At 42.4% G+C, this 26,898-nt stretch overlaps 1 protein-coding gene across 1 annotated transcript; it reads right to left on the bottom strand.

Moving 5' to 3' along the window:
- Window positions 1-820: 820 nt before the first annotated feature.
- LOC139158568 (fascin-like) lies at window positions 821-25,612 on the bottom strand. Its single transcript, XM_070735888.1, has 8 exons — window positions 25,307-25,612; window positions 23,320-23,569; window positions 19,034-19,090; window positions 17,238-17,519; window positions 15,502-15,620; window positions 4,851-5,004; window positions 2,606-2,779; window positions 821-1,020 (listed from the first exon to the last, which is right to left on the bottom strand). The coding sequence occupies exons 1-8, from the start codon at window positions 25,610-25,612 to the stop codon at window positions 821-823; spliced, it is 1,542 nt and encodes a 513-aa protein (XP_070591989.1).
- Between the last annotated feature and the right edge of the window lie 1,286 nt (window positions 25,613-26,898).

The raw sequence follows: 26,898 nt of genomic DNA, 5'->3' as shown, positions 1-26,898 counted from the left end.
ACAAACATATGTGCTATGGTGGCTGAGAATTTCAGCCACATGTTTAAGTTCAAGCAAAAAATTAATTTAATCAGGTTTACATGTAGATAGTCGTGAACTGGACCAGCCCCAACAATTAATTTTGTAGTTTTCACACATTACTGCTTTTTTTTTTTGCAATTGTTGATGGTATACTTCTCTTATTTTGCTTTGAGAATGGGAGGAATCAGGGTTATTGTAAAAGAGGTAATCTTTGATTTAACGACCACAATTGACCCAAAATATCCATTGTTAAGCGAGACAGTTATTAAGTTAATTCTGTCCCATTTTACAATCTTAAAGGTTGTTAAGTGAATCACTGCAGTTGTTAAGTTGATAAGCTGGTTATTAAGTGAACCTGTCTTTCCCCATTGACTTTGCTTGTCAGAAAGTCGCAAAAGGGGATCACATGACCCAGAGTCAGTTGCCAAGCATCTGAATTTTGACCATGTGACCATGGGGATGTTGCAACGGTTGTAAGTCTGAAGAATGGTCATAAACTGCTTTTTCCCCGATGTTATTGTAATTTTGAACAGTCACTAAGTGAAAGTTATAAGTCAAGGACATGTACCATGTCAGACAAATAACTGTCCCGGGTACTTTGCGTATAGTTTGGTAATAATATTAACTGTTATTGTTGAAGTGCATCTTCAGGTTCAAATTTGTTTTGATTGATTGATTGATCATGTGCCATTAAGTCATTTTTGACCCCCAGTGTTTAGATTTTCTCTATGACAATATATCCTTAGTAGGAGGCATTAAATGAGACATACAACAGGCGTTTAATGGAGGTCAAAACCTCTCAATAATGGAACAGAGTTGCATTTGATGCATCAGTAGACCCAGTCCATACTCGGCCTCCTTGATCAGCCATAAGGTATTTGTTGTTGGAAGCCTTGATTATAAGACTGCTGGAGGATACAAACTGGAGGCTGAAATTGCCAGGACGGTCACTGGTTACCAGGATTTGCCCATCTTTATCCAAGGCCCAATATTTGCCATCTAGCAGAGTTAATGGAAGGAAGGTATAAAATTAGGAAAGACAGAGGCGAGACAAACCAAGCTGTTCTATTTTCTTGATTTTTAAGGGCATTCTGCTAACCAAAGGAATCGTAGGTTGCAGTCATGTTTCTTAGGAGTGCCAATTTTAAACAAAATATTAGTGGGCAACCTTTTCAGGAATGGGATTGGGAACTATTCACACCCATCCTTAGCAAGACTTTACTTTTTATCAAAATTCTTGCTAAGGAATGTGACTTCTTACATGCCACTTTCAGTAATATACAAGGTCACCAGGAAAGAGTTAGTGAAGCATTAGTTCTGAGAACTGATGCTCCTTGGATGAGAAGTAAAACATTTTCAAGAAAAATATCAAGAAGGTCAAATTGCCTTTTGAAAAAAGCACCTTTCGGACAACTATGACCTGGATGATTGAGAAATTCCATAGATACCAAGTTTCATCTTTTTGCATTCCCAGCAGTCCTAAAGATTTAACAGGAAGAACATTTAACACCTAATGCTAAAATTGTGGCTGAAACGTAGACAGAAACTTAAGGGTTTTTACTTGTATAATTTGAGGACTATATAATTGGAAAATAAGTACAATACTCAGCTAATTGAGTAAACATAAATGCTGCAGAAAATATCTGGGAAGGGGAGGGGAGGGGAGAGGAGAGGAGAGGAGAAGAGAATTTTATTGGCCAAGTGTTACTGGACACACAAGGAATTTGTCTTGGTGCATATACTGTTAGTGTACATAAAGGAAAAGAGCATTCATCAAGAATCATAAGGTACAACACTTAATGTACCTCAATAAGGTACAACACAATCAAATCATATTAGGAACCAGTCAACATAAATCATAAAGATAAAAGCAACAAAGCTACAGTCATACAGCCATTAGTGGGAGGAGATGGGTGATGGGAACAATGAGAAGACTAATAGTAGTGTAGACTTAGTAAATAGTTTGACAGATCCCCAATGAAAGGCAGGTTGGTAGCAATTGTCTTTTTCTGCAATTCTAGTAGTATTGCATATCAGATTTTCCTCATAATGAAGATGATCTGGCAGGGGTGGGTTCCTCCTGGTTTGGATCTGCTGACAGGTGCTGGTCCATGGGTGCTGCCATCTTATTTTTATTTTTATTTATTTATTTAAAATTATTTTTTTCTTCTGAGCATGCACAGAAGCTGAATTTCCAGCCCTGTGCCTGCGGTCGCCATCTTGTTTTTGGCTTTTAAAAAAAATAATGTTATTTTATTTTTATTTTCCTTCCGGACATGCGCAGAAGCTGAGTTTCTGGCACTGTACATATTTTATTTTATTTTTGAATATTTTGAATTTTGTTTTTCTTCTGAGCATGCGCAGAAGCCAAGTTTCTGGCACTGTGCCTGCGGTCGCCATCTTGGTTTTGGCTTCCCCCCCCCCCAGTCCTGCACATAAACACTTTGCGCATGTGCGCCCAGTGGCACACCCATGTGGCACAGGAGGAAGCAAATTGGCAGTAAGGTAAATTAGAACCCACCCCCACCCCTGTAATCTGTGGGTCTCAGTTGTAAACAAACTTAATCAATTACCGTATACTAACCGATTTGAAAATTATAGTAGCCTTCATCACTGAGTGACAGGCTGCTTAGCACGTAGTCAGCACAGTTCCCTTCCAACCGTTTCAGGTCGGCAGTCCGACCAACATATCCAGCGTCACTGTGCAGGATCAGTAGAGGCCGGTTCACCAGAACTAGCAGAAAATCTTCACTTTTACCTGCAAGTACAATATAATCCTCTTGATGTTGTTCATCGTGGTCTGCATCTACCTGCTGATATTGGCTAAAATGCCCCTTTTACCCACAGATAAAGATACGCAAAGTACTAGAATGCGTATCCTAGGAAAGTTGACTGTTGGGACTTGTGAGTGGTCAGCTGGTCACGGATTTTAAGGATCAGGAGACAGATGAGTACTGGCATTGCAGGCCAGTGTTCTTGTCACCCGAATCTGAGAGTGAAAGTGAAGGGGAGATGGAGACCACTAGAGACTGTAGAAACTAGAGACCACTAGAGACTGTAGAAACTAGAGACCACTAGAGACTGTAGAAACTAGAGACCACTAGAGACTGTAGAAACCCCATTTATGGTATTGTCTGACTCAGAGGATGATGGGGGCTTTGAGGATCAGGACTCCCTGTTAAATGCAAGAGTAAGGAGGATGAGATCGAGACTTGAATATCTCACAAGAAGGGGTTCTTTGGGTTAAATAGATCTATGGGACATTTGGCCACACCTTGGCAGTATATAAGGACAGGCTGATGGGAAGGGGGTGTGGCAAACAACATTCCTCATTATGGATGAAGGTGCTTCAGAGCTGAGAGACTTCTACTTCCATGGACTTCAATTCCTGCCTGTTGTATGAGCTGTTTAAACTCTCTAGACTGTAGTTGAAAACCAAAGACACATCATTAGTGGAGATTTATGACTCTATCTGGCTGGCATCCTGGACTATCCTTATCTCCTGCTAATTAGAGAATTGTGTGGCCAGCATGGAATTCCTTGTGTTAACCTTTGTATTACAGAAATTGTGTTACCAATAGATTTGCCTGTGGGTACTTTTGAAACAACGTGTGTGGGTCTTTATTTCTGATAATTAATCCGCCCAGACAGGACTATGTAATTTGATAGTTCCTTTCTCTGGTCTTCCCTAACACAAATCATAATATTGACACTGGCCTAAAAAGCCTTTAATCATTGCGTGTCCACATTTCAAAGGCACTTGTCTTCATAATGATTTTAGTCTAGTGCACTTGCTCTATTAAATTAATTGTCAAACAATAACTTGAAAGATGTTTCTGCTAGATGTATTTAAGTACAGTTGGGGGGGGAGGGATTGTCATACCCCAAGGCCTGCCGATATCTTGTAACTTGCTCCAAAAACAAAGAAGGAACCTGTCAGGGACCCATGTTCTAATCCCAGTGACCGATTAGGTCCCACAGAGTTGGCCTTCTCCAGGTCCCGTCAACCAAACAATGTCGGCTGGCAGGACCCAGGGGAAGAGCCTTCTCTGTGGCCCTCTGGAATCAACTCCCTCCAGAGATTTGAACAGTCCCCACCCTCCTCGCCTTCCATAAAATGCCTTCCTTTGTCGCCAGGCGTGGGGATAATTACCACCTTCTCCCCCTTTTTATTATGTTTTCGGCCTTACTGTATGAGGGATTAGGTTGAATGTGTCTGATTGTATAGTTAGGGATTTTATTATGTATCAATGTTTTTAAATTGATTTAACTTCTACTATTAGATTTGTAATGTATTGTATCACTATTATGTTGTGAGCTGCCCCGAGTCTTCGGAGAGGGGTGGCATACAAATCTAATAAACTACAACTATAACTATAATTGTTCCACAAAGGCCACACCAGGGGTAGGCAAAGTTGGCTCTTCTATGACATGTGGACTTCAACTCCCAGAATTCCTGAACTAGCATGATTGGATCAGGAATTCTGGGAGTTGAAGTCCACATGTGATAGAAGAGCTAACTTTGCCTATCCCTGGGCCACACCATTAGAAAAGCACAGGGCTTGGTTTCCTGTGCTGCTTTTTAACCTAAGCTGAACCTAGGATTGTGACCCATGAACTTGATTGACTTAATGGATTTAAGAAAGGGAAAGGCATGTCGCTGCTCCTTATTGACAACAGCAACCAATGGTTTGAGAAGAGCTCTCGTTTTATAAGCACAGCCCTACCATTAATTTTCAGTTGGTTTCTTTTCCACAATTTGCCCATATTTTAATTTTGCCCAGGCTGAAGCCGTGTAATTACAACGAAAGCTACTGACCAACGTATACCTGCAGCTTTGGGGACTGCAAGGAGCTGTCCGTTGGGACGCATAGACACATACTTGTCTCCCATGTGAAGCAGCACCTTCTGATCCTGATACTGGAGTTCAAACCAAACATTCTTGTCCTGTTTGCTGCTGCTAATGATACAGTCATTGGGTCCCTGCAGAAGAAAAAGCAGCTTTACTGGAAGGGAAATTTTGCCTTCCCCAGTCTAGAAAAAAACATTCCCAACCCTGTGGTTGAAACTTATCTTTCAGTTCTAGCTGCCTGGCCTGCATTATTTTTAATAATATAATAATATTTTTAATCAGCATTTTTGCTGATTTTACATCTCATTCCAGCCCTAAATTCAGCTACGATTGACGATAATGGCTGTGTTTGCATCACATTAACCTGCAGTGCATTCAGTGATGGGCTGCCAACACTTTTACTATCACACTGGGGGCGTGGCTTATTTTGTGGGTGTGGCTTGCCTGCCCTTGACAATCATGTGACCAGGTGGTGGTGGCTTAAAGGTCATGTGACTAGGTGGGAGTGGCTTACCAACCAAGATTAATTTTCAAATAGCTGCTTGGACTCTATCAGTCACATTACTTGAATAGCCACAAAAAGGACAAATGATAGACAGCATTATTTGTTATGGAGCACAGTAACATTTTAAGGTTCTGTACTGAGCCCACAATGTTCAGTATGATAACAGATCAGGCAAGTAGCTTAATTTTTTTAAATTTCTATTTCATTTCATTTCATTTCATTTATTGGATTTATATGCCGCCCCTCTCCGAAAACTCGGGGCGGCTAACAACAGTCATAAACAATATACAGTAAAAATCCAATACTAAAAACTAGCTTAAAACCCCCTAATGTATAAAACCAACATACGTACAAACATACCATACATACAGTTGTATCAGCCTAGGGGGAGAAGAGGTCTTAATTCCCCCATGCCTGGCGGCAGAGGTGGGTTTTGAGTAGCTTACGAAAGGCAAGGAGGGTAGGGGCAATTCTAATCTCTGGGGGGAGTTGGTTCCAGAGGGCCGGGGCCGCCACAGAGAAGGCTCTTCTCCTGGGTCCCGCCAAGTGGCATTGTTTCGTTGACGGGACCCGGAGAAGACCCACTCTGTGGGACCTAACTGGCCGCTGGGATTCGTGCGGCAGAAGGCGGTTCCTGAGATAATCTGGTCCGGTGCCATGAAGGGCTTTATAGGTCATAACCAACACTTTGAATTCTGACCGGAAACTGATCGGCAACCAATGCAGACTGCGGAGTGTTGGTGTAACATGGGCATATTTGGGAAAGCCCATGATTGCTCTCGCAGCTGCATTCTGCACGATCTGAAGTTTCCGAACACTTTTCAAAGGTAGCCCCATGTAGAGAGCGTTACAGTAGTCGAGCCTCGAGGTGATAAGGGCATGAGTGACTGTGAGCAGTGACTCCCGGTCCAAATAGGGTCGCAACTGATGCACCAGGCGAACCTGGGCAAACGCCCCCCTCGCCACAGCTGAAAGATGTTTCTCTAATGTGAGCTGTGGATCGAGGAGGACGCCCAAGTTGCGAACCCTCTCTGAGGGGGTCAATGTTTCTCCCCCCCAGGGTGATGGACGGACAGATGGAATTGTCCTTGGGAGGCAAGACCCACAGCCACTCCGTCTTGTCTGGATTGAGTTTGAGTTTGTTGACACCCATCCAGGCCCCAACAGCCTCCAGGCACCGGCACATCACTTCCGCTGCTTCGTTGACTGGACATGGGGTGGAGATGTATAACTGGGTATCATCGGCATATTGATGATACCTCACCCCATGCCCTTGGATGATCTCACCCAGCGGTTTCATGTAGATGTTAAATAGCAGGGGGGAGAGGACCGACCCCTGAGGCACCCCACAAGGGAGAAACCTAGAGGTCGACCTCTGACCCCCCACTAACACCGACTGCGACCGACCGGAGAGGTAGGAGGAGAACCACTGGAGAACAGTGCCTCCCACTCCCAACCCCTCCAGCCGGCGCAGAAGGATACCATGGTCGATGGTATCGAAAGCCGCTGAGAGGTCAAGAAGCACCAGGACAGAGGACAAGCCCCTGTCCCGGGCCCGCCAGAGATCATCCATCAACGCGACCAAAGCAGTTTCCGTGCTGTATCCGGGCCTGAAACCCGACTGCTGGGGACCTAGATAATCGGCTTCTTCCAAGGACCGCTGGAGCTGGAGTGCCACCACCTTCTCGACAACCTTCCCCATGAAGGGAAGGTTGGAGACTGGACGGTAGTTATTAAGTACGGCTGGGTCCAGGGAGGGCTTCTTGAGGAGGGGGCACACGAGCGCTTCTTTATAGAGTGTTGGAAAGACTCCCCTCCCCAAGGAAGCGTTGGTAATCTCCTGGGCCCAGCTCCGTGTCACCTCTCGGCTGGCCGAAACCAACCAAGAGGGACACGGATCCAGTGAACAGGTGGCAGAACTCACAGCTCCAATGGCCTTGTCCACTTCATCAGGTGTCACCAAGTCAAACTCCTCCCAGACAGATGGACAAAGACGTTTAGCCCCAGTCACCTCGACTGACTCGTTGTCAGTCGACTCTGTTTTACAATTGGAGTCGAGATCGGCCCGGATCCGAGCGATTTTATCAGCGAAAAACGTGTTAAAGTCCTCGGCACTACTCTGTAAGGGCTCCCCAACTCCCCCCTGATTAAGAAGGGAGCGGGTCACCCTAAACAGAGCGGCCGGGCGGGATTCCGCTGATGCAATCAAGGCGGAATGATACGCGCATCTTGCCGCCTTGAGCGCCACTTTGTAAGTCTTAATAAAGGCTCTTACAAGTGTTCGATCGGATTCGGACTTACTCTTCCTCCATCGCTTCTCTAGACGTCTCTTCTGGCGCTTCAACTCCCGGAGCTCCTCGTTGAACCATGGAGCTCTACGGGGTCTAGCGCCACGGAGAGGTCGCAACGGCGCAATACGGTCAAGGGCCTCTGCTGCCGCCTTGTTCCAGGCCTCAGCCAGAGACTCTGCCGGACTGCGGACGAGTGTATCTGGAAGAACCCCAAGCGCCTTCTGAAAGCCTTCTGGATCCATCAGGCGTCTGGGGCGGAACATCTTAATTGGTTCCGCCTCCCTGCGGGGGAGGATTGGAGCCAGGAAGTCAAGCCGCAGTAGAAAATGGTCTGACCATGACAAAGGCAACACTTCTAAGCCCCTTAGTCTCAGACCATTACTCAGTTGCTCAGAGAGGAATACCATGTCGGGTGAGTGCCCCCCCTCATGAGTCGGACCCTGAACTACTTGGGTCAGGTCCATGGCTGTCATGGTGGCCATGAACTCCTGTGCCAATCCAGAGGATTCGCCGAGCGACGGCAGGTTGAGGTCTCCCAAGACAATAAGTCTAGGGAACCCCACCGCCAGCCCGGCTACCTCCTCGAGCAGCACAGGCAGGGCTTGTGCCACGCAGCTGGGAGGCAGGTACGTGAGAAACAAGCCCACCTGAACCCCTAAGTCCAACTTCACCAGGAGGGACTCACAACCCGCAATCTCCGGAGCAACGAGTCTACGCAGGCAGAGGCTCTCCCTGGCTATAATAGCCACTCCTCCCCCCCTTCCCCGGGGTCGAGGTTGATGCCATATCTGAAACCCGGCTGGGCAAATTTCCGAGAGAGGAACTCCTCCCTCTGGGCCCAGCCAGGTTTCAGTTACACATGCCAGGTCGGCCTCCTCATCCAGGATCAAATCCCGGATGAGGAGAGCTTTATTTACCACCGACCTGGCATTGAGTAGCAGCAACCTGAGCCCAGGGCCAGATATACACTCATCACCAGTATTCTGGGTTGAGCTCACGGAGTCGGAACAAGGGATCGTTATTAAGCAACGATCCCTCCTTCCCCTGTAACGGCTAGCTCCGTGACTCCCGCCATATCTGCCTCTCCCCAGCAGCACTGAGATATCCTGACCCTCTGTCACCCCAGAGATAGCCGCCCCTCCCCCTCCCGCCTCTCCAGCGCCAGGTTGGCCTAGTGTATTATTTACATCACTCCCATTCATTTCACCCATACTATGATCCCACCCATCCCATCCGCCCCATCCATTCCAATCATTTGCTCCATACACCCTATGCCCATCCCAGTTATCCATCAATAAAACACCCCCCCAATAATTTAGTTAAAATATAAATCAATTAATTAAAATACTACAGTTAAAATACTAATAAAAGAAGTAAATACAAATAGAAAATATAGAATATATAAAATATAGGTAGTAGTATAACAATTCAGTTGATTGAAATGAACCCAGTCAGCAGCAAATAACAACAGCACCAAGGTCTCAGGTAGTAAAGTCACAAATTGCTCAGAGTCAAGAGTCATTCTATATCTCCCCCACTCCTCAGAGAAGGGGCGGTAGAACGTCCTTATCCCAAGTATGCTGGTTATTAAATTAATTTCCCTGTCTCTCAGAGTCCTTAGTGTCAATGATGATTTCAGATCTTCCTTCTCTCTTGTCCCATCCACTCTTACAGTGCCTCCAAACCGCACTGGTCGGCCCTCCGTTGATTCCCAGTAGTTTTGCAGCAGAGTCTCATTTCTATAGATCTCATAAATTGACATGCCCAGTCTGTTGTGTTCCCAGCAGTAGCCAAATTGGCAATCCAGACCTCTATGCAGCCACAGTATGCTCCTTTGGTGGTCATAGTGGTACTCTCCTCCTTGGCCTCTTTGTTTTCCCATAGCCCTCTGTCTCCTCTCTCTCCTCCTCCTGCAGTTCCCCACTTGGCTGGTCTTTTGACACCGAACACCCCCACCATTCGGTGTTCCCGCGTCTCAGGACCGCTTAGTGTGTCTGGTGGGTCTGGCTGTTTCAATTTGGCTGGCTCGATAACTCAGCTCAGCCTCTCAGTCTCTGAAGCTCTCAGTCTCTGAGGGTCGTAACTCGGTGAGGAAAAGAGAGAAAAGGGCTGCAGGTAGTTTCGATCTGATTTGCGGCCGCCATTTTCCGCGCCCCAGCTGATTCCTCAGCGAATTCCGCGGCGGTGACAGTCCAAAGCAGGCGGCGCGAAGCCGGGGGCAGCGGGATCCTCCCAGACAAGGCACAGGCTGGGCACAGGGTTCCTTCTACAGCTCTAGCCCCCCTATCCTCGACAAAGTCGCTGCGGCCAAGATGTTGCAAAAATAAACGCCGCGGAGCAGGGGGGGGGGGTGATGGAAGCGCCACGGAGCAGGGGGGCAGCAAGGACCCCCTGAGCTGGGACGAGCCGACTCCTGAGCCCAAATCCCAAATGCTCACTCTCCGAGCCACCGGGCTGCAAATGAGCTGCAAACGGGCCGTCCGGCGCCTCCGGCTCCCTCCCGACAGCACAACACAGCTCAGCTGCAAACAGCAGCCGCCATTCTGCCGCGTCTCTGTCAGTCCGGCTCCAGGCGGGTTCGCGGCCAAGCAGCTCACCAATGCCGCGAACACCGCCGAACCCAAGGTCTCCAGAAGCAGGGACACCTCACCTCCAAAACAGGTTGTTGTCTTGACGTGGGAAGTTTCTATATTTTCTATATTTTCTGATGTTTAACCGTAGTCCGGTGGAGCTGTAATTCCACCCTCCTCCTCCCACCGGAACCGGAAACCTATAAAGGTTCAGTTCTAGATAATGATTAAAATGATTAAAGTGTTTATGGGTAAAAACATACTATTTAATTATTTCCTATTTTAAAAGTAATTAAAGATCATACTAAGGTACTAGAGAAGGAAGGACAATAAAAAACTATTAAGTATTCAATAAATAGTGCGTAAACTTAATACCCCCCACTGCATTTTCCCCAAGCCGTGGGGGCAGCAGCCCATTACTGAGTGCATTTGATTTATCTACTGTGTTGTCCAAATCTTGAACTTCAATCTATTTGAGTGTGACCTTAGTCATGATTTCTATGATTTCATTGCTATGAGGACATGATCTTGGATAGCTTGGCTCAGAAGGTTGCGTGAAATGCACACACTCACTGGGTTTATACCTTGTGCTAATCTATTATGTGGTTTGACAGGATTTTTGTTTAACTGGTTGTATGAACGCAGAAATTGTGGCCTATGTTAGCGTGTTGCATGATCCAGCTTTTGTGCTACTGGGCAAACACACACATGCTGATATACACTCTGTGATTATTATCTACAGTATGTATTAGAACTGTCAATCAAAGAAAGGTAACATAGGGCCAACAACTCCCGGTCTGGCACCAGCCCACAGTATGCCAGAACCCTGTTCATACAAACAAACGAAAACCCATTTGTGGGCTGCAGGCAACATGTGAATCCACATCTCCTCCAGTCCACAGGAAAACCTCTCTAACAGATTAACAGAGTTGGAATGGACCCTACATCTGCCTCTACCTAGGATCAAACTCACAACCTCCTGATTGTGAGGCAAGAGCTCCACCTCTAGGCCACAGCAGTGCTATCTGATGGATGGATGGATGGATGGATGGATATTTTTGAGAGAAACCTCAAACTCCCGTTCCTAGAAAACGCTCAATCTGTCAGAGTGATAGGTTTTGGATTAAGTAATTAATACCCACAATATTTTACTAAAAGCCACATTTCTGTCAGAATGTACTGCAAAGAAAGCCATCTAAAGTGCAATCTTAATGGAATTTGTTTTACCACTTTTTAAAAATTAGGTAATAAAAATTAATTTGATCCTTTGTTCAAACATTAAAATAATTTATTTATATTCCACCAGAAATAATAGATGGGGAAAAGGAATTTCCAAATCAGAAAAGGGGTTGGGTGTGGGAGTAAAATCAGTAGATCTTTTTGAGAACTGCCTAAATTATTGGGATTAGAGAATCATTAAAGGACATGTATGCCTGTTATGGTGTGCTGGATAGAGGCAAGATTCCTCTCTTATCTCAGAATTTCTTGAGGTGGTGGAAGTATGGGAAGGTTTCAATTTTTGGTTTTCATACAGTAGTAGTTTTAAGCTCAGTCTCCCGATTGACATTTAAATGGAATTCTAACTTCTGGGAATACACAACTCTGTTACTTTATTGAAGTTATAACTGAGCTTTCATATGGAGAATTTGAACAGCATAATCTAATGAACCAATTGTTGTGAGTACAGGTAGACTGGAATGTCTGTTGCTAAGGGATGGAGTGGTAAAGCACAACATCAGGTGACCATATTGCTTAGCAAAAGCAATCCTGGGCAGTTCCGTTCCACACGCCATTGTATCTCCAGATGTGGAGGTCATTAAGATGGAAGCAGGAGGTGTCCCAATAAGGAGCTCATGGGAGCTGCAAGGAGATGGGAGAGGACCTGGGAGGCCCAGTGCAGGCCATGCATAAGTTGAGGGGAGGTGGGGATTGCTACTTACCACTGTTATCGGTGCGCATCCTGTGGAGCTCTGTGTCCCTGACGTGTGTAAGCATGCGTGCATCCAAGTGAGATTTTGCTTCTGCGCATGTGCAGAAAGCAAAATTTTGTGAGGGGACGCATGCGTGAAAGAGATTTTGGTGACTCCAAATCTCCAAAATATCTCTCTTGCATGCTTCCCCTCACAAGATTTTGCTTCCTGTATATCAGTGTTTTTCAACCAGTGTGCCGTGGCACACTAGTGTGCTGCGAGACATGGTCAGGTGTGCCGCGAAGAAGGAAGCTTAGGTTTTGGTCTCACAACTTTTTGCTGAGAGAGAGAGAAAGTAAGCAAGAGAGAGAGAGAGAGAAGAAGAGAGAGAGAGAGAGAAAAGAGAGAAAGCAAGAGTGAGAAAGAAAGCAAGAGAGAGAGAAAGAGAGAAAAGGAGAGGAAGGGAGAGAGAGAGAAATGAGCAAAAAGGGGAGGGAAAAAAGAGAAATGAGAAAATGATTGAGACAGAGAATGAGAGGAAAGAGAGAGAAACAAAAGAGAGAGAGAAGTGACTCTTGATTTAAAGCATACGATAAAAAGCACGCAAAGAATAAGAGAGAAAAAACCCCCACCCCTCACCTGTTTTTGGAAAGGGTTCCAGAATGTGTACACACACACACACACAAGGGGGGGAGGAGACAGGGATGGAAAAAGAGAGGAGAGTGTCTTAGGGTGTTATTTTCTGTCATTTTGGTTGGTGGTGTGCCCCAGTATTTTGTAAATGTAAAAAATGTGCCGTGGCTCAAAAAAGGTTGAAAATCACTGCTGTATATGATGTGAAGCTGTGCGCGCAACTCCATTTTTTGCAACCGGAGGTATGGCGTGGCCTGTTCCGGTAGCAACCCGCTACTGGTTGAGGGGATCCTGCAGTATAGCATAAGCATAGGAGGGCAGAGAAAGACTACATTGCAGCTCAAGGACCTCTTAGTATCCTGCGGCCTGGGGCTGCAAGAAACTCCTGAGTTGCAGAGCAACATGAAATTACAACCACTCCTGGAAGCCATGGCTGCCCCAGCTAGCTCAGCAGCACAGTGCAAAGCTACCACACCCTGAGAAGTGCTAAACACCTAGGAAGCCCCAGCTTTTCCCTAGCCCAGCCACCCTCACTGCGTGGACTCTGAGACCTCTGTTGCCTTGCAACTCCACCACCTCAGTTGACTTCATCCCACCACTGAGGAGACATGGTCACCCTGGCCCTTTGTGAGTCAGCTGTTGCCCACATTGGGCCTTCTGCCCAAGGCTGCTGGCACTGTTTTCCAAAACTACATGGCCTTGTCCAAATTGCATGCAGCCTTCTTATGAGGCTTTGGAAGGCCGAGTAGGCTGTTCACAATTTGGATAAGGCCACACACTGTCTCTGGGAAGCCTAATGGAGCCAGCCAGCTGCCTGCCAGTTAGGGCACGCTTGATTAGCAATGGGAGCAAAGAAGACGGTGAAGGTCAGTTAGAGCTGCAGAGGCGGTAGAACACAGAAGATCAAATTGCATAGATTGCAGGGAGATTATCAGGGAGGGGCAGCTGAAGTGCTCCTACAGTCAAAATACAGCACAGGCTACCAAATAATTTAATTTAATTTAATTTAATTTAATTTAATTTAATTTAATTTAATTTAATTTAATTTAATTTAATTTAATTTAATTTAATTTAATTTAATTTAATTTAATTTAATTTAATTTAATTTAATTTAATTTAATTTAATTTAATTTAATTTAATTTAATTTAATTTAATTTAATTTAATTTTTTAATTTAATTTTTTAATTTAATTTAATTTAATTTAATTTAATTATTTTATTTTATTTTATTTAATAATTTAATTTAATTTAATTTAATTTAATTTAATTTAATTTAATTTAATTTAATTTAATTTAATTTAATTTAATTTAATTTAATTTAATTTAATTTAATTTAATTTAATTTAATTTATTCAACTTCTATGCCGCCCAATCCTGTAGGACTCAGGGTGGCTTACAACAATAAAAAAATAATACAATAGAAGTTGAACAACAACCCCATAATCCTAACAACCCATTAAAAAAAAACCCAAATCAATCTAACAACATACAGTAGTCCCTCACCTATCACTGGTGTTACGTTCCAGACCTGGCCGCGATAGGTGAAATCCGCGATGGGGAATTTATCGACTGATAGTACTTATTTAAGTATTTATATTGTAATTGTTTGGTAAGTTTTCATTGTTTTAAGTGTTTATAAACCCTTCCCACACAGTATTTATTTTAGATACAGTACTTAAATACAGTATTTACAATTTTAGATTTTTTTTAAAAAAACCTGCCGATCGAGTTCAGCGGGCTGTTTAAATCTGCCGATCGACTTCCTCAGAAACCCGCGATGAAGTGAAGCCGCAGTAGGTGAAGCGCGGTATAGCGAGGGACTACTGTACATACCAAACAAACATAATTTGGGCAGGTCTGATGTTAACTTCACAGGCCTGTCGACAAAGCCAGGTTTTAACAGCTTTTCGAAAAGCCAGTAGAGTGGGAGCAGTGTGAACATTGGGGAGGAGTTGGTTCCATAGAGCCATAGAGCAGTAGAAAATGCCCTCCCTCACGGTCCCGCCAACCTACATTATTTAGTCGACAGGACCTGGAGGAGGCCAATTCTGTGTGATCTAATAGGCCTCTTTTGATCATGTGACCACAGGAGGGCTGAGTTGACCATAATCAGCTCTGTCTGGAGATTTGTACTGCCTCCGTAAGGCCTTAAAAATGCACCTCTGGTGACAGGCCTGGTGCCATTGAATTTTAACATCTACCCCGGCCCATGATTGAATCTGTTATGTATGTTAGGATGTATGTTGATGATTGGTTATTAAATGAAGTGGAGTTTTAGAATAGGAATTATTTAGATTTTTGTACATGAAATTTTGCGTTGATGCTTTCTCTTTTTAGAATTTTAAAGGTTATGATTTCTGTATGTTTGTATTTGTTTTATTGAAAACCGCCCTGAGTCTCAGAGAAGGGCAGCATAGAAATCAATTAATCAATCAAAAAATAAATAAAATAAATAAAATAAAATAAAATAAAATAAATAATAAATAAGCTTGACCAGTCGCTAAGCCCATTTTTTTCAGCACTGTTGGAACTCTGAGCAATTGATAAAGGAATGGTTGTAAATCGACAACAATCTCTAAACAAGGAAGGAAAGACAAACTACTGACAATGCCTACATTTCATTCCAAAAGGGCAAATGTCATGGCACACTTAGGAATAGGTTGAAGTAGTTGATCTTTCCCATTTTATCCCCATTCTTGCATTATGCAGATGGACTCACCAAGGACATGTATGTGCCACTATGGCCACGGAAGCAGACCTTCTTTGTAGCATCATCAAACAGCAGTTGGAAGATCTCTGTGTTACTTACTGCCATTGCAGTGGCATAGAGGTCAGCACCTGCAGAACAGTAAAGCAAGTTTCAGCCCAATAAATTATTGTCCATTGTTGTCTAAAGTCCAGCTAAAGCAGTGCTCAACTGTATTGCAAAAGGATAGTAACAGGAGAACAGGGAAAGAATATGACCTTTTCCTTTATATACAGTACATGTCTCAGCATGGAACCAGAATCATAGTATAACTATGGAATAAGGGGCATAGAAATCTAATGAATGAATGAATGAATGAATGAATGAATGAATGAATGAATGAATAAATAAATAAATAAGGGGGATTTCTGTCTGCTGCTTTCTCAAACTCTTACAGTACTCATTAGGTTAGATCAAATCTGCCTTTAACTCCTTTCTATTTCACTGAATGTCTAAATCAATATTTCTATTATGACCTAGCTAGATGCTTGGATTATGTATAGTCAAATCTATCATTCAGTTTTTACAGAAATTTAGAATTGCAGAGTTATAAGGAGCCAACTACATCTTCTAATTCAGTGTTTTTCAAACTTGGCAATTTTAAGATGTGTGAACTGTGGAATTCTGGGAATTGAAGTCCACACATCTTAATGGCACAAAGTTTGAAGAACACCGATCTAATCCAGGCCTTTGCAATGTGCAGGGAAATCTGTTAAAGCATGAGATGTTCCTTTTGTTTTTCATCTTTTCCCATTCTTATTCTTGTTCTTGTTGTTATTATTATTATTTCTATGCCACCCTTCTCCATAGACTCAGGACAGCTCACAAGAATCAATACAAGAATACAAAAGTAAGACATACCTGTATATGAAAGTCAAATCTAAAATGTAGACTAAAAGCCCTAGTTTTAAAAACACTCATCCACATTCATCCCATCATATACATCCATAACATCGTCTGGAGTAAGCTGATATTTTTAAAGCTTCCTGGTGACATAGTAATTAATAACAATACTCAACCAATCTTTTCCCTTGTGTTTTGTGTCTCCCTCCCTCTCCCCAAAAACCCACATTTATAAAATTCTACATTTTTGCAGATTTAGGACTAATAATAACAACAACAGAGTTGTAAGGGTCCTTGGAGGTCTTCTAGTCCAACTCCCTGCTTAGGCAGGAAACCGTACACTCCTTCACAGATGGTTATCCAACATCTGCTTAAAAACTTCCAGTGTTGGGCCATTCACAACCTCTGGAGGCAAGCTATTCCACTGATCAACCGTTTTGACTGTCAAGAAATTTCTCCTTAGTTCTAAGTTACTTCTTATTTAGTTCCCACCCATTGCTTCTTGTTCTACCATCAGGTGCTTTGGAGAACAGGTTGATTCCTTCTTCTTTGTGGCAACCCCTGAGATACTGAAAGACTGCTATCATGTCTTCCCTGGTCCTTCTATTAAACTAGCCATGCCCAATTCCTGCAACCACTCTTCATATGTTTTAGCCTCCAGTTCCCTAATCATTCTTGTTGCTCTTCTCTACACTTTTTCTAGAGTCTCAATATCCTTTTTGACTGTACTTATTCCCAGGGCAAATCATCCCACTCACCAGACTAGGCAAAATTAACAAGTTACTTTTAGAAGCTGTGATTAGACATTCAACTGCCATCATTGTCACTCATATCTAGACACATAATCTTACTTTCGCTCAACTCACCAGGCTTGCAACAGACGAACTTGTTGGTAGAAGAAGAACGCAGTGAAACTTGGGCAGGGCTTGCTTCCATGCTGAAAAGTTCATCTCGTCCAGGTTTGTCCATCTTTAGGGTTTTCATGCTACCCTCTCGCCCAGTCAAGTACTTTCCCTCATCATCCCGGAAGGCAACCAAGCCACCGTGGACTTCCAAGGAGTACATGGTTTGTGGAGTAAAGTCAGCCATCAGTGAACCATTGGAAGCTAAGAGTTTACCTGTCCCGTTTCTCAATCCATATTTCTTGACTGGAGATAGAGCAGGAGAAGGGAACAAAAAGAGATTGACAGGGCTTGGTATTCAATCCTGGAAAATAATCTCAAAATGAATGTTTGCAAAGTTGTAACTATTCATTTCATTCTAAAGGTTTCCAACATGCAGCCCTTGTTTCCAACATCTTTGTTCTCACCACCTCAGAATTAGCCCAGTTTCCCATATCTGTAATCTACTATTATATATCTTCTTTTTCTTTTTACAATCAGATTTAAAGTCCAAAGTGAACTGTTCTAAATGAAGTTCTATTCAGGACAAGAGGAGGATTTTTAAGCTACTTATACTGGGATTGTGTTCTGTGCAATACTAAACAGTTCTCACTTGGACTGGTTTGCTTCCTAGTTCAATAGTTGAAATTGCCTAGATCATTTTAAAGTATAAAACGTGTTCATCTACTTTCTGTTTTCCTTCTACCAAAGAATCTGTGAAACTCATGGAAAGAGTTTTCATTTTAGCGGTTCAAACTCATATTCACCCATTTGTAGAGATGCATTCCTAGGGATGTTTCAAGAAATCTGATTCCAATATGCAGTATCTTATTCCAATATTATTCTGATCTTATCTAGAGAGCTCCAAATTTTTTTCCACCTAGGTTTCCAACTTAGAAATGGATGGTCCTGGAACATTTCAATCTTGAAATATTTTGCATGCCTCTTTCCAACAATAGAGAGAGCTTTGGTATAACCACTTAAATAATCTACATGCTTGGACACTTGGGGTGGGTCAGTCAATCTAAGAATGGAAACTTGTATAGACATGATGTTAAATAATATCTTTGCACATCCCTCCCATTTTTCCTGCTTTTTAAATATTTTGGCTGATAAAGAATGCTTGGAAATATTATGGCTTGCAACTATAATGTACATTTTTCAGTTAGTCTAAGGAAAATGTTGTCGTCTTAGTTTTGTTTTTGTTCCGTGGACAATACAGCTTGCTGTTGTTTTTAATATATGTGCTTTGTAAAAGTATATTTTTGAAAGAAGCATTTTTGTTTTAGTACATTGGTTTTAGCTTTGCCCCCAGTTTAGGTGTTAAAATTATATCTGTTTGCTTATCAACCTTATTTTCTTTCCAGTACTGTATTGAGGCTTTCTATGTATGGATTCTTAATATAGCCAAAGACTATAGATCACAACTCCAGTAAAACCAAATGCATCAAGGCACATAGTCTGTGTTAGGAACTGGAAATTAATGTTCACATCAGTGTTCATGCATAGTTTGTCCCCATGTGTATATAAAGTAGGACCAGATGGACTGCATTTGATAGGAAGAAGAATTTGAAGTGAAGATATTTTTGCAATGTATTTCAAAGATGATTGAAATTGGCCATGGACTCCTCTTTGATGAACATACCCCCTTTTTGGCTTCAGTGCATTGCTTGTTCTACTGTCTTATTGGAATTATCCAAGTTACCTAACAAATGCTGTTAAGGAAATCAAACTTTGCACTATCCATAGTGACTTCCTGGGTAAGCAGAATTTGAATTCACCTGGTATATATGGGGACAATTGCATTCTGTCAGCATTGTGTGCCTTGGAATCCAGACCTATTGAGGAGATGCAAATGAATCAAGCTTAACTTTTTAACATATTAAAACAGAGGATTATTTTAGGAGTTTGTCTGGCTATCTTAATAGCTTTTGGGTAAGACATTAGCAGATATGACAATGTTACTCAAGCACGATCATCATTCTATCTCTTACCCTTCTCCATTTTGATGCTCCCTTGATATGATTGAAATATAATATAATTTCCCCTCTTAATTTTCTTTTCTCCAAGATAAAGCTTGGTCATCTGAATAATTCTTAAAATATGGGTCTACAATTGGATATAGTTCTTAAAATGAAGTTTGACGTGCAGAATCCAGTGGAACTATTACTTTACATGATTTGCAAATAATATTTCTACTGATGCATCCTAAATTATTTTGCCTTTCTGACAGCCGTATCAGCTGATAATTACAAGATTCTTTCTCATATGAAAGCAGATAATACCAACTCTATATTTACTTGTTTGATTTTTTCCCTAAAGACATTGTAATTTGTTTCTGTTCGATTTTATACAGATTTAATACTGCCTAGCCTATCAGTATTATTTTATACATTTTCTTTTTGAGGTTATTGGTTATCTCACAAAGGTTTGTTTCAGTTGCAAATCTGACAAGCACAGGGACTCGTTATTTGAGAGACATCTATATCTCCAATAGTTTCTGCCCACCTAATGAGATTGGGCAGAGTGGGTGCATTCTAAGTCTGTTCAATTAAACAACACTATCTATTGGAACCTAGAAAGTGTGTCTTTCTTATTGTGGCATCTGCCCTCTGGAATTGCATTTCCTGGACATTCATAAGACTCCTACGCTGCAGCTGTTCCATTGGCCTTGCTTGTGGAAGTTGGCTTTGCTTCCAGGGGTACAATTAGGGTAACTCTGGGTCCTCTGAAGTTTTCTTTTGGTGTGTTTTTTGTCTTTTTTTTGTTTCATTTTCTTGTTAGCTACTTTTGACATATAAGCTACCCAGAGGTTTCGACAGTTGGGTAACCTCTAAGTCCAATAAACAAATACATAAGTAAATACATAAACAAGCAAATAAATTTGTTCAAATAGTCATTAACAGTGAAAACTGTATGATAAACATTTTCAAAATGTATATAAATGAGGGTGAAGGTTTATTCTCCAAGCTTGTGGGTTGGTTTCTGAACGTTTCGTTACCACGCTAGGTAACATCTTCAGTGGAGTTTAGGGAGATTCCCCTAAAGTTTGCTGAAGTTATTATCTAGCCTGGTAACAAAATGTTCAGAAACCAACCCACAAACTCGGAGAACCAACCTTCACACTCATCTTGCACCCGAGCTACAATTGCAAATGTATATAAATGTAGTTTTTGAGTTAATTACACACGTACTAAAAATAGTTTGTTAATCAGCATGTAGTATATTTTTTCATCAGTTGCTTTGTTGAAATCCACATTTATTATAATCAGGGTATTTCCACAATCGCCTAATGAAATACCATATAAAAACTGATAAAATTAATCTGACCACAAATCCCTACTGATATCCCTATGCAATAATAACTGCATTATTTTCAAAACGTTTACAAACTGATCTACAAATTTACAAATTCTACAAAACAAATACCCATTTACAGATTTCTAAAGTAATCTGCTCTAGAATTTTCCCAGTAATCAATCCCAGACTGACTGGTCCATGGTTTCTTGGATCCTCCTTTCTCTCTGCTGTTTCTTCTTTAGTATACTACGATGCAATATGTCTGTCTAAGTTTCTTTCATTCCGGGTCATTAGACTGTGACTTATTTCTATTAGCATCAAGATGGTATTCTGCTCGTTAATTCTGCTTTCCAAAATTGCCCATTATCCTCTTTGTAGAGAAACTAAAGAGTTACTTGATTAAAAAAAGGGACAAAAACTTGAAGCACCAGGAAGAAAATATAAGGAATCATAAGGGAAAAGAGTAAGGTGAAGAAATGACCTTACATTTTCAATAAGTTGATGATTGCTTCTAAGATGTGCATCAGTAGTGGGTTCTAAAACCTGTTGCTACTGGTTCGCGCACACACTCACGCCTAGAAGCATCTTGGACAGGTGGCCGGAGCCTCTTGCCGCCTGCGCTACCAGTTTGCAGAAACGGGCCAAACCGGGATCAGCCCACCACTAATGTTGCTCCCACCACTAATGTACATGATTATTCCTGCATACAACAACAGTACAACTTTTTAAAGTAAACTTGATTTTGAAAAGTTTTCAAAATTATATTGGCAATATTCTAGATCAGTGATGGCGAACCTATGGCCCGCAGAGCCATATATGCTGACACACAAGCCGTTGCCCTAGCTTAGCTCCAACATGCATGTGTGTGATGGCCAGCTCATTTTTGGAACACCCAGAGGCTCTGGGAGGGTGTTTTTGCTTCCAGAGAGCCTCCTGGGAGATGGGGGAGGACCCTCCCTGGCTCCAGGGAAGCCTTTGGAGACTGGGAAGGGCGAAACACGAGCCTGCTGGGCCCAGAAGAAGTTGGAAACAGGCCGTTTTCAACCTCCAGAGGGCCTCCAGGGAGTGGGGGAAGCTGTCTTTGCCCTCCCCAGGCATTGAGCTATGGGTGTGGGCACTCATGCATGCACAGTAGTGTGTGCCCACGCTCTTTCAGCACCCAAGGAAAAAAGTTCACCATCACTGTTCTAGATAGAAGAAAAATGTTGCATTGCATGTCATCAACAACCACATCACAGAAGAATATTAATAAAGAAGAAATCTTTACGTAATGAGCAAACCATTATTTTTCTGTAATTTGTTAGACACAATGTGGCCTAATACAAAAACATTGAGAATATGTATTTATTTAACACTCAACTTCATGTCTTGGCCCCTTGGGTGTTTATTTTTATCAGATTTTTGGAAACTGTTAGAAAGGTAGTCATGAATTGGCCCTAATTCAGCTCATTTCCCCCCCCCAAATTATATCTATTGTATAATCTTATTCTTGCTTATTCAGGCAACTCTTCAACTCAGTGAGATGCCTTTGTCGCAAACCTATGTAAGATTCTAATATTAACTGATGATAAGCAAATAACTATCTATGTGCATATATAGAACACCACTGAAACTGAATATGTTTTATATGTTTTTCTTTTTCTTTCTTCCTTTCTTTTTCTTCTTTGTACGTTGTTAGTTTAAAATTGTTTTTCTTTTCTTTCTGTTTTTATATGTAGAAACTTAATAAAGATTTTTTAAAAAGATTCTATCTTAATCATGGTTTAATTTAGGTTTATGCGTGTAGCCTTTATGTTTGATATTTATTTCATTTTAGACTAAACCCTATTAAGAAGTATTCAGCGTGTTTTATCTCAGAATTCAAAGTTGCATCCTGCTTCTTAGAAACATAGAAACATAGAAGTCTGACGGCAGAAAAAGACCTCATGGTCCATCTAGTCTGCCCTTATACTATTTTCTGTATTTTATCTTAGGATGGATATATGTTTATCCCAGGCATGTTTAAATTCAGTTACTGTGGATTTATCAACCACGTCTGCTGGAAGTTTGTTCCAAGGATCTACTACTCTTTCAGTAAAATAATATTTTCTCATGTTGCTTTTGATCTTTCCCCCAACTAACTTCAGATTGTGTCCCCTTGTTCTTGTGTTCACTTTCCTATTAAAAACACTTCCCTCCTGGACCTTATTTAACCCTTTAATATATTTAAATGTTTCGATCATGTCCCCCCTTTTCCTTCTGTCCTCCAGACTATACAGATTGAGTTCATTAAGTCTTTCCTGATACGTTTTATGCTTAAGACCTTCCACCATTCTTGTAGCCCGTCTTTGGACCCGTTCAATTTTGTCAATATCTTTTTGTAGGTGAGGTCTCCAGAACTGAACACAGTATTCCAAATGTGGTCTCACCAGCGCTCTATATAGCGGGATCACAATCTTGCCGCAGTTGCAAACATTAGTTTTAGGACAATTGCCTATGTTGAAAATGAAGCAGAGTTATTTATAATCCAATCCTATCTGCTGAGTTTCCCCCAAAATAAGACCTTGTCTTACTTTTTTTTTTTGAACCTTGAAATAAGCCCTTGGCCTTATTGCCATGCACTCAACAGCCCGATTGGACTTATTATCATGGGATGTCTTATTTAGGGGAAACTAGGGTTTGTATGCCACTAGATGTTGAGCCATCTTAAAGAAGAGATATAAAGAAGATTTTGGACTTCCAAAATTCCTTATGCATAATAATTACATCTAAAATCACCTTTCCCCACCTCTGAAATCATAGTAGATACTGATGACTGATTCCGCCCCCCACGGCACATCACGATCACAGCGCAATACCTCAGCCTTCTCATCAAAACGCACATAACGCTTTCGGTTGGGGTTATAGATTGCAACATTGGGGTGCATTGCCAGGTGCAGGGTCCATTTTTCTGTTTCACTGGAAGCCTGGGCAAAGCAGGTCACATTGTCCTCTGCCCCACCCAGGTAACGCTTGGACTGCTCATTTTGCAGAGATACCTGCCAGGAAAGAAACGTTACCAAGTCAACCTCATCAGACATCAGGGGGTGGAGGTGGCAAATGAAACACACACATTATGAAAAGTTAGAACGGCTCTCCAGGTGTTGCTAAATGTCAGTTGCAGCATTGTATACCATTGGTTAGGGAATGTGTATTTATCTGAAACTTGCCCTTCAACAACTATACATTAGCATTAGCATTTAGACTTACATACCGCTTCATAGTGCTTTTACAACCCTCTCTAAGCAGTTTGCACAGTCAGCATATTGCCCCCAACAATCTGGGTCCTCATTTTACCTACCTCGGAAGGATGGAAGACTGAGTCAACTTTGAGCCCATAGTGAGATTTGAACTGCTGAACTACAGCTAGCAGTTAGCTGAAGTAGCCTGCAGTGTTGCACTCGAACCACTGTGTCACCCTGGCTCTTCTTCACATCCTGTGGCGCATCATGTCCAGACCCTTCTGCTGAAAAGGTCCAGATTCTTTTTCTACCAATACATTGTAGTTGACCAGCATGTTTTAGGTAGTAAGAACAAAATATGTGTTTTCCGCTAGGGTTGGAGGGAAGTGTACTGTATGCCCTACAGTAGCACATTGAATGCTACCAACCTGATTTATTTTGCTCTAGGCCAGAGATAGGCAAAGTTGGCTCTTCTATGACATGTAGACTTCAACTCCCAGAATTCCTGACCTAACATGATTGGCTTAGGAATTCTGGGAGTTGAAGTCCAAAAGTCATAGAAGAGCCAACTTTGCCTACCCCCAATCTAGGTACAAACAAGAATCAAGCACCCATATATTTTAGAGTATAAGATGCACCCCCCCTCCAGAGGGTGGAAATGTTGGTGCGTCTTGTACATTGAATATAGCCATTTTAGGCCTCTCGAAGCCCCGCCCCTTTGTCCCATTTTTGCCAAAAATAAACCAATTTTTGCCAAAAATGAACCCATAGGATGTGTAGAAGGTTTGGGAGACCTGCAGAGTGCTCCTGGGGACTGATGGATGGCAAAAAGACCAGTTTCTGTGAAAAAAGGTGAAAAATTGACAATTTTTTGCAAAAACGGGGGACGTTTTGCCTTCCCCTGGCCCCTAGGAGTGCTCTGCAGGCCTCCCAAATCCTCTGTGCACCCCATTTTTGTAAAAATGGGTGACAAATGAGTCATTTTTTTGTAAAAATGGGCATTTTTTGCCTTACCCCCAGTCCTAAGGAACACTCTGCAGGCTTCCCAAATCTTCTGCATGCCCCGGTTTTTTTGCAAAAACAGGGGAAAACAGGTCCATTTTTGCAAAAATGGGGGGAGGCACAGAGGGAAGCCTGCAGATCGCTCCTGGTGCCTGGGGCAAGGCAAAAAAGCCCCAATTTTTGCAAAAAACGCGCCCATTTTTGTGAAAAACAGGGCAGCAGAGTACTGCAGAGCTCCTGGTGGCCGTAAAGGACAAAAATGTTTCTTTCTCACCCCTTTGAGGTGAAAAATATGGTACTTCCCAAGCATTGCACGCTTGTAACTTCTGCCACTTATGGAGACCAATGCAATACAACCAAAAGCAGCTCACTGCACATAGGCGAACAGGAAACAACTCCCCATTTTCTTTTTCTTTCACCCCATCCTTCCTTTCCCGCCCCGTTACCTCAACCCAGTCCCACCAAATCCACTCCACTGGACATAACTAGGCCATAATTCTGTGGTTTGGGATATATAATCAAAATGTCTTGTTTGGCCTTGAATGATCCCACCTTGCCATCTGGATGCTGATGCAGCAGGAAGAATGTCTGAGGCCCCGGTTTATCCTGGTCGCAGGTGACTTTGCCATTTGGGTCAGCTGCTAAGTAGCGTTTCAAGGCACTGATCAGGTGGACTTTCTGGGCAGCCCCTTCTCCTGGGCCAGCTGCTCCAGCTCCATGTGGGGTCACAAATTGCAGCACCCACACCTGGCGAGGCTTCAGTTGTTTGCCTGTGGCTGTCACCTGGAAACGGAAAGCTTCAGCAGTCAGGTATCTGTTTGCAGCATTGATAAGTCCGAATTCCAGTGAGTATGTCATGGTGGAAAGGCTCAAATGGCACCAATTCTTCAGGCCAGCCAGCTGCTTGGCCTACTTGAGACTGGGTCTGATGCACAAGATCATAATGGAATCCTAGCAACTAGGGTAAACCCAACCCCCTTAGAACTAAGCCCCACCCACAGAAGTCCATGTTCTGAATCATTCAAGCCTCATCAATGATTACTTGCAGACAGCACCCTTTTAGGGTAAACTGGAGGCTTAGCGGAACATTATTCATACAGGACAAAAGAAGAGATTTTCTTAAAGCCATTTGGTTTAAAGCCTTCTTCTTAAAGCGTTCTTCTTCAGCAAAAGCTTGTTCTCTGGAGCAGCTGCCCAGTTTGAATTAGAAGTTACTGGCAGGGATCCTTGAGATTATACAGAGGTAGTGAAGTGCAAACTTTTATGCAGTATGGCAAAATATGACTTATGCCCAGTTTATAGTGATCCTCCAATAATGTGAATTTTCCTATAAAATATAGGAGTGTAGGTACATCCCCATCTCCATCGTGTTTTCCTATATCTAATGCAGGTGGGCAGCGCATGGAGCAATGCTGGGGGAGGGGGCCACATGACCCCAGGGAATGTGCTTTTTTTTGCCACATGGAGTAGGACGCGCACCCTACCTGACACTTGTATTGGTACCTCCATCACGTTCTTCAGTGTTGTGTCCAGGGTAGCCCACTCTAAAAGAAAACATCTCACAAGTTCAATTAAACTTCCTGAACTTGTGAGACATTTTCTTTTAGAACAGGCTATCCTGGACACAACGCCCAGAAACATGACGGAGGTACTGGTACAAGTGTCAGGTAGGACGCATGTTTGAAGATAGGTTCTAATTTGAGGGTGGCAGGTCGGGCCACGAGAGCGCATTGCCAGAGAGTTGGGGGGAAATCCGAAATGCTTATTTCTTCCCAGAGAGGGAGTTGTAACAGAAAATAATTGAGAAGCACTGATCTAAGGAAATTACTGTAGGTTAAAAAAATAATAATTCACTAACAAAAATTAAATCCAGGTAAACACATCTTGCCCCCCTCCCATACTGGAAATTATTAAGTTTAACCAGAAGTCAATACTCTCAGGCAATTTGTCAGTCTGAAGTATGATTAGTTAAATATAATGATGAGATAGAAGTTTTATCTTTTAAAAAGGCATTTTAATTTTTGTACACAAAGTGGTTTTTGAACTAATTTAGCATTACATAAAGCCATGGTTGTACAAGGGCTAGCTTCCAGCTAGAACATGGCACCTGCCTCATTTATACATCTTCACTGACGTATCTAAGT

This window comes from Erythrolamprus reginae, chromosome 1, assembly GCF_031021105.1.
Source record: "Erythrolamprus reginae isolate rEryReg1 chromosome 1, rEryReg1.hap1, whole genome shotgun sequence".
NCBI classification, from domain to species: domain Eukaryota; kingdom Metazoa; phylum Chordata; class Lepidosauria; order Squamata; family Dipsadidae; genus Erythrolamprus; species Erythrolamprus reginae.
The sequence above is the reverse complement of the archived record's forward strand: the minus strand, read 5'-3'. Positions and strand labels throughout refer to the sequence as shown.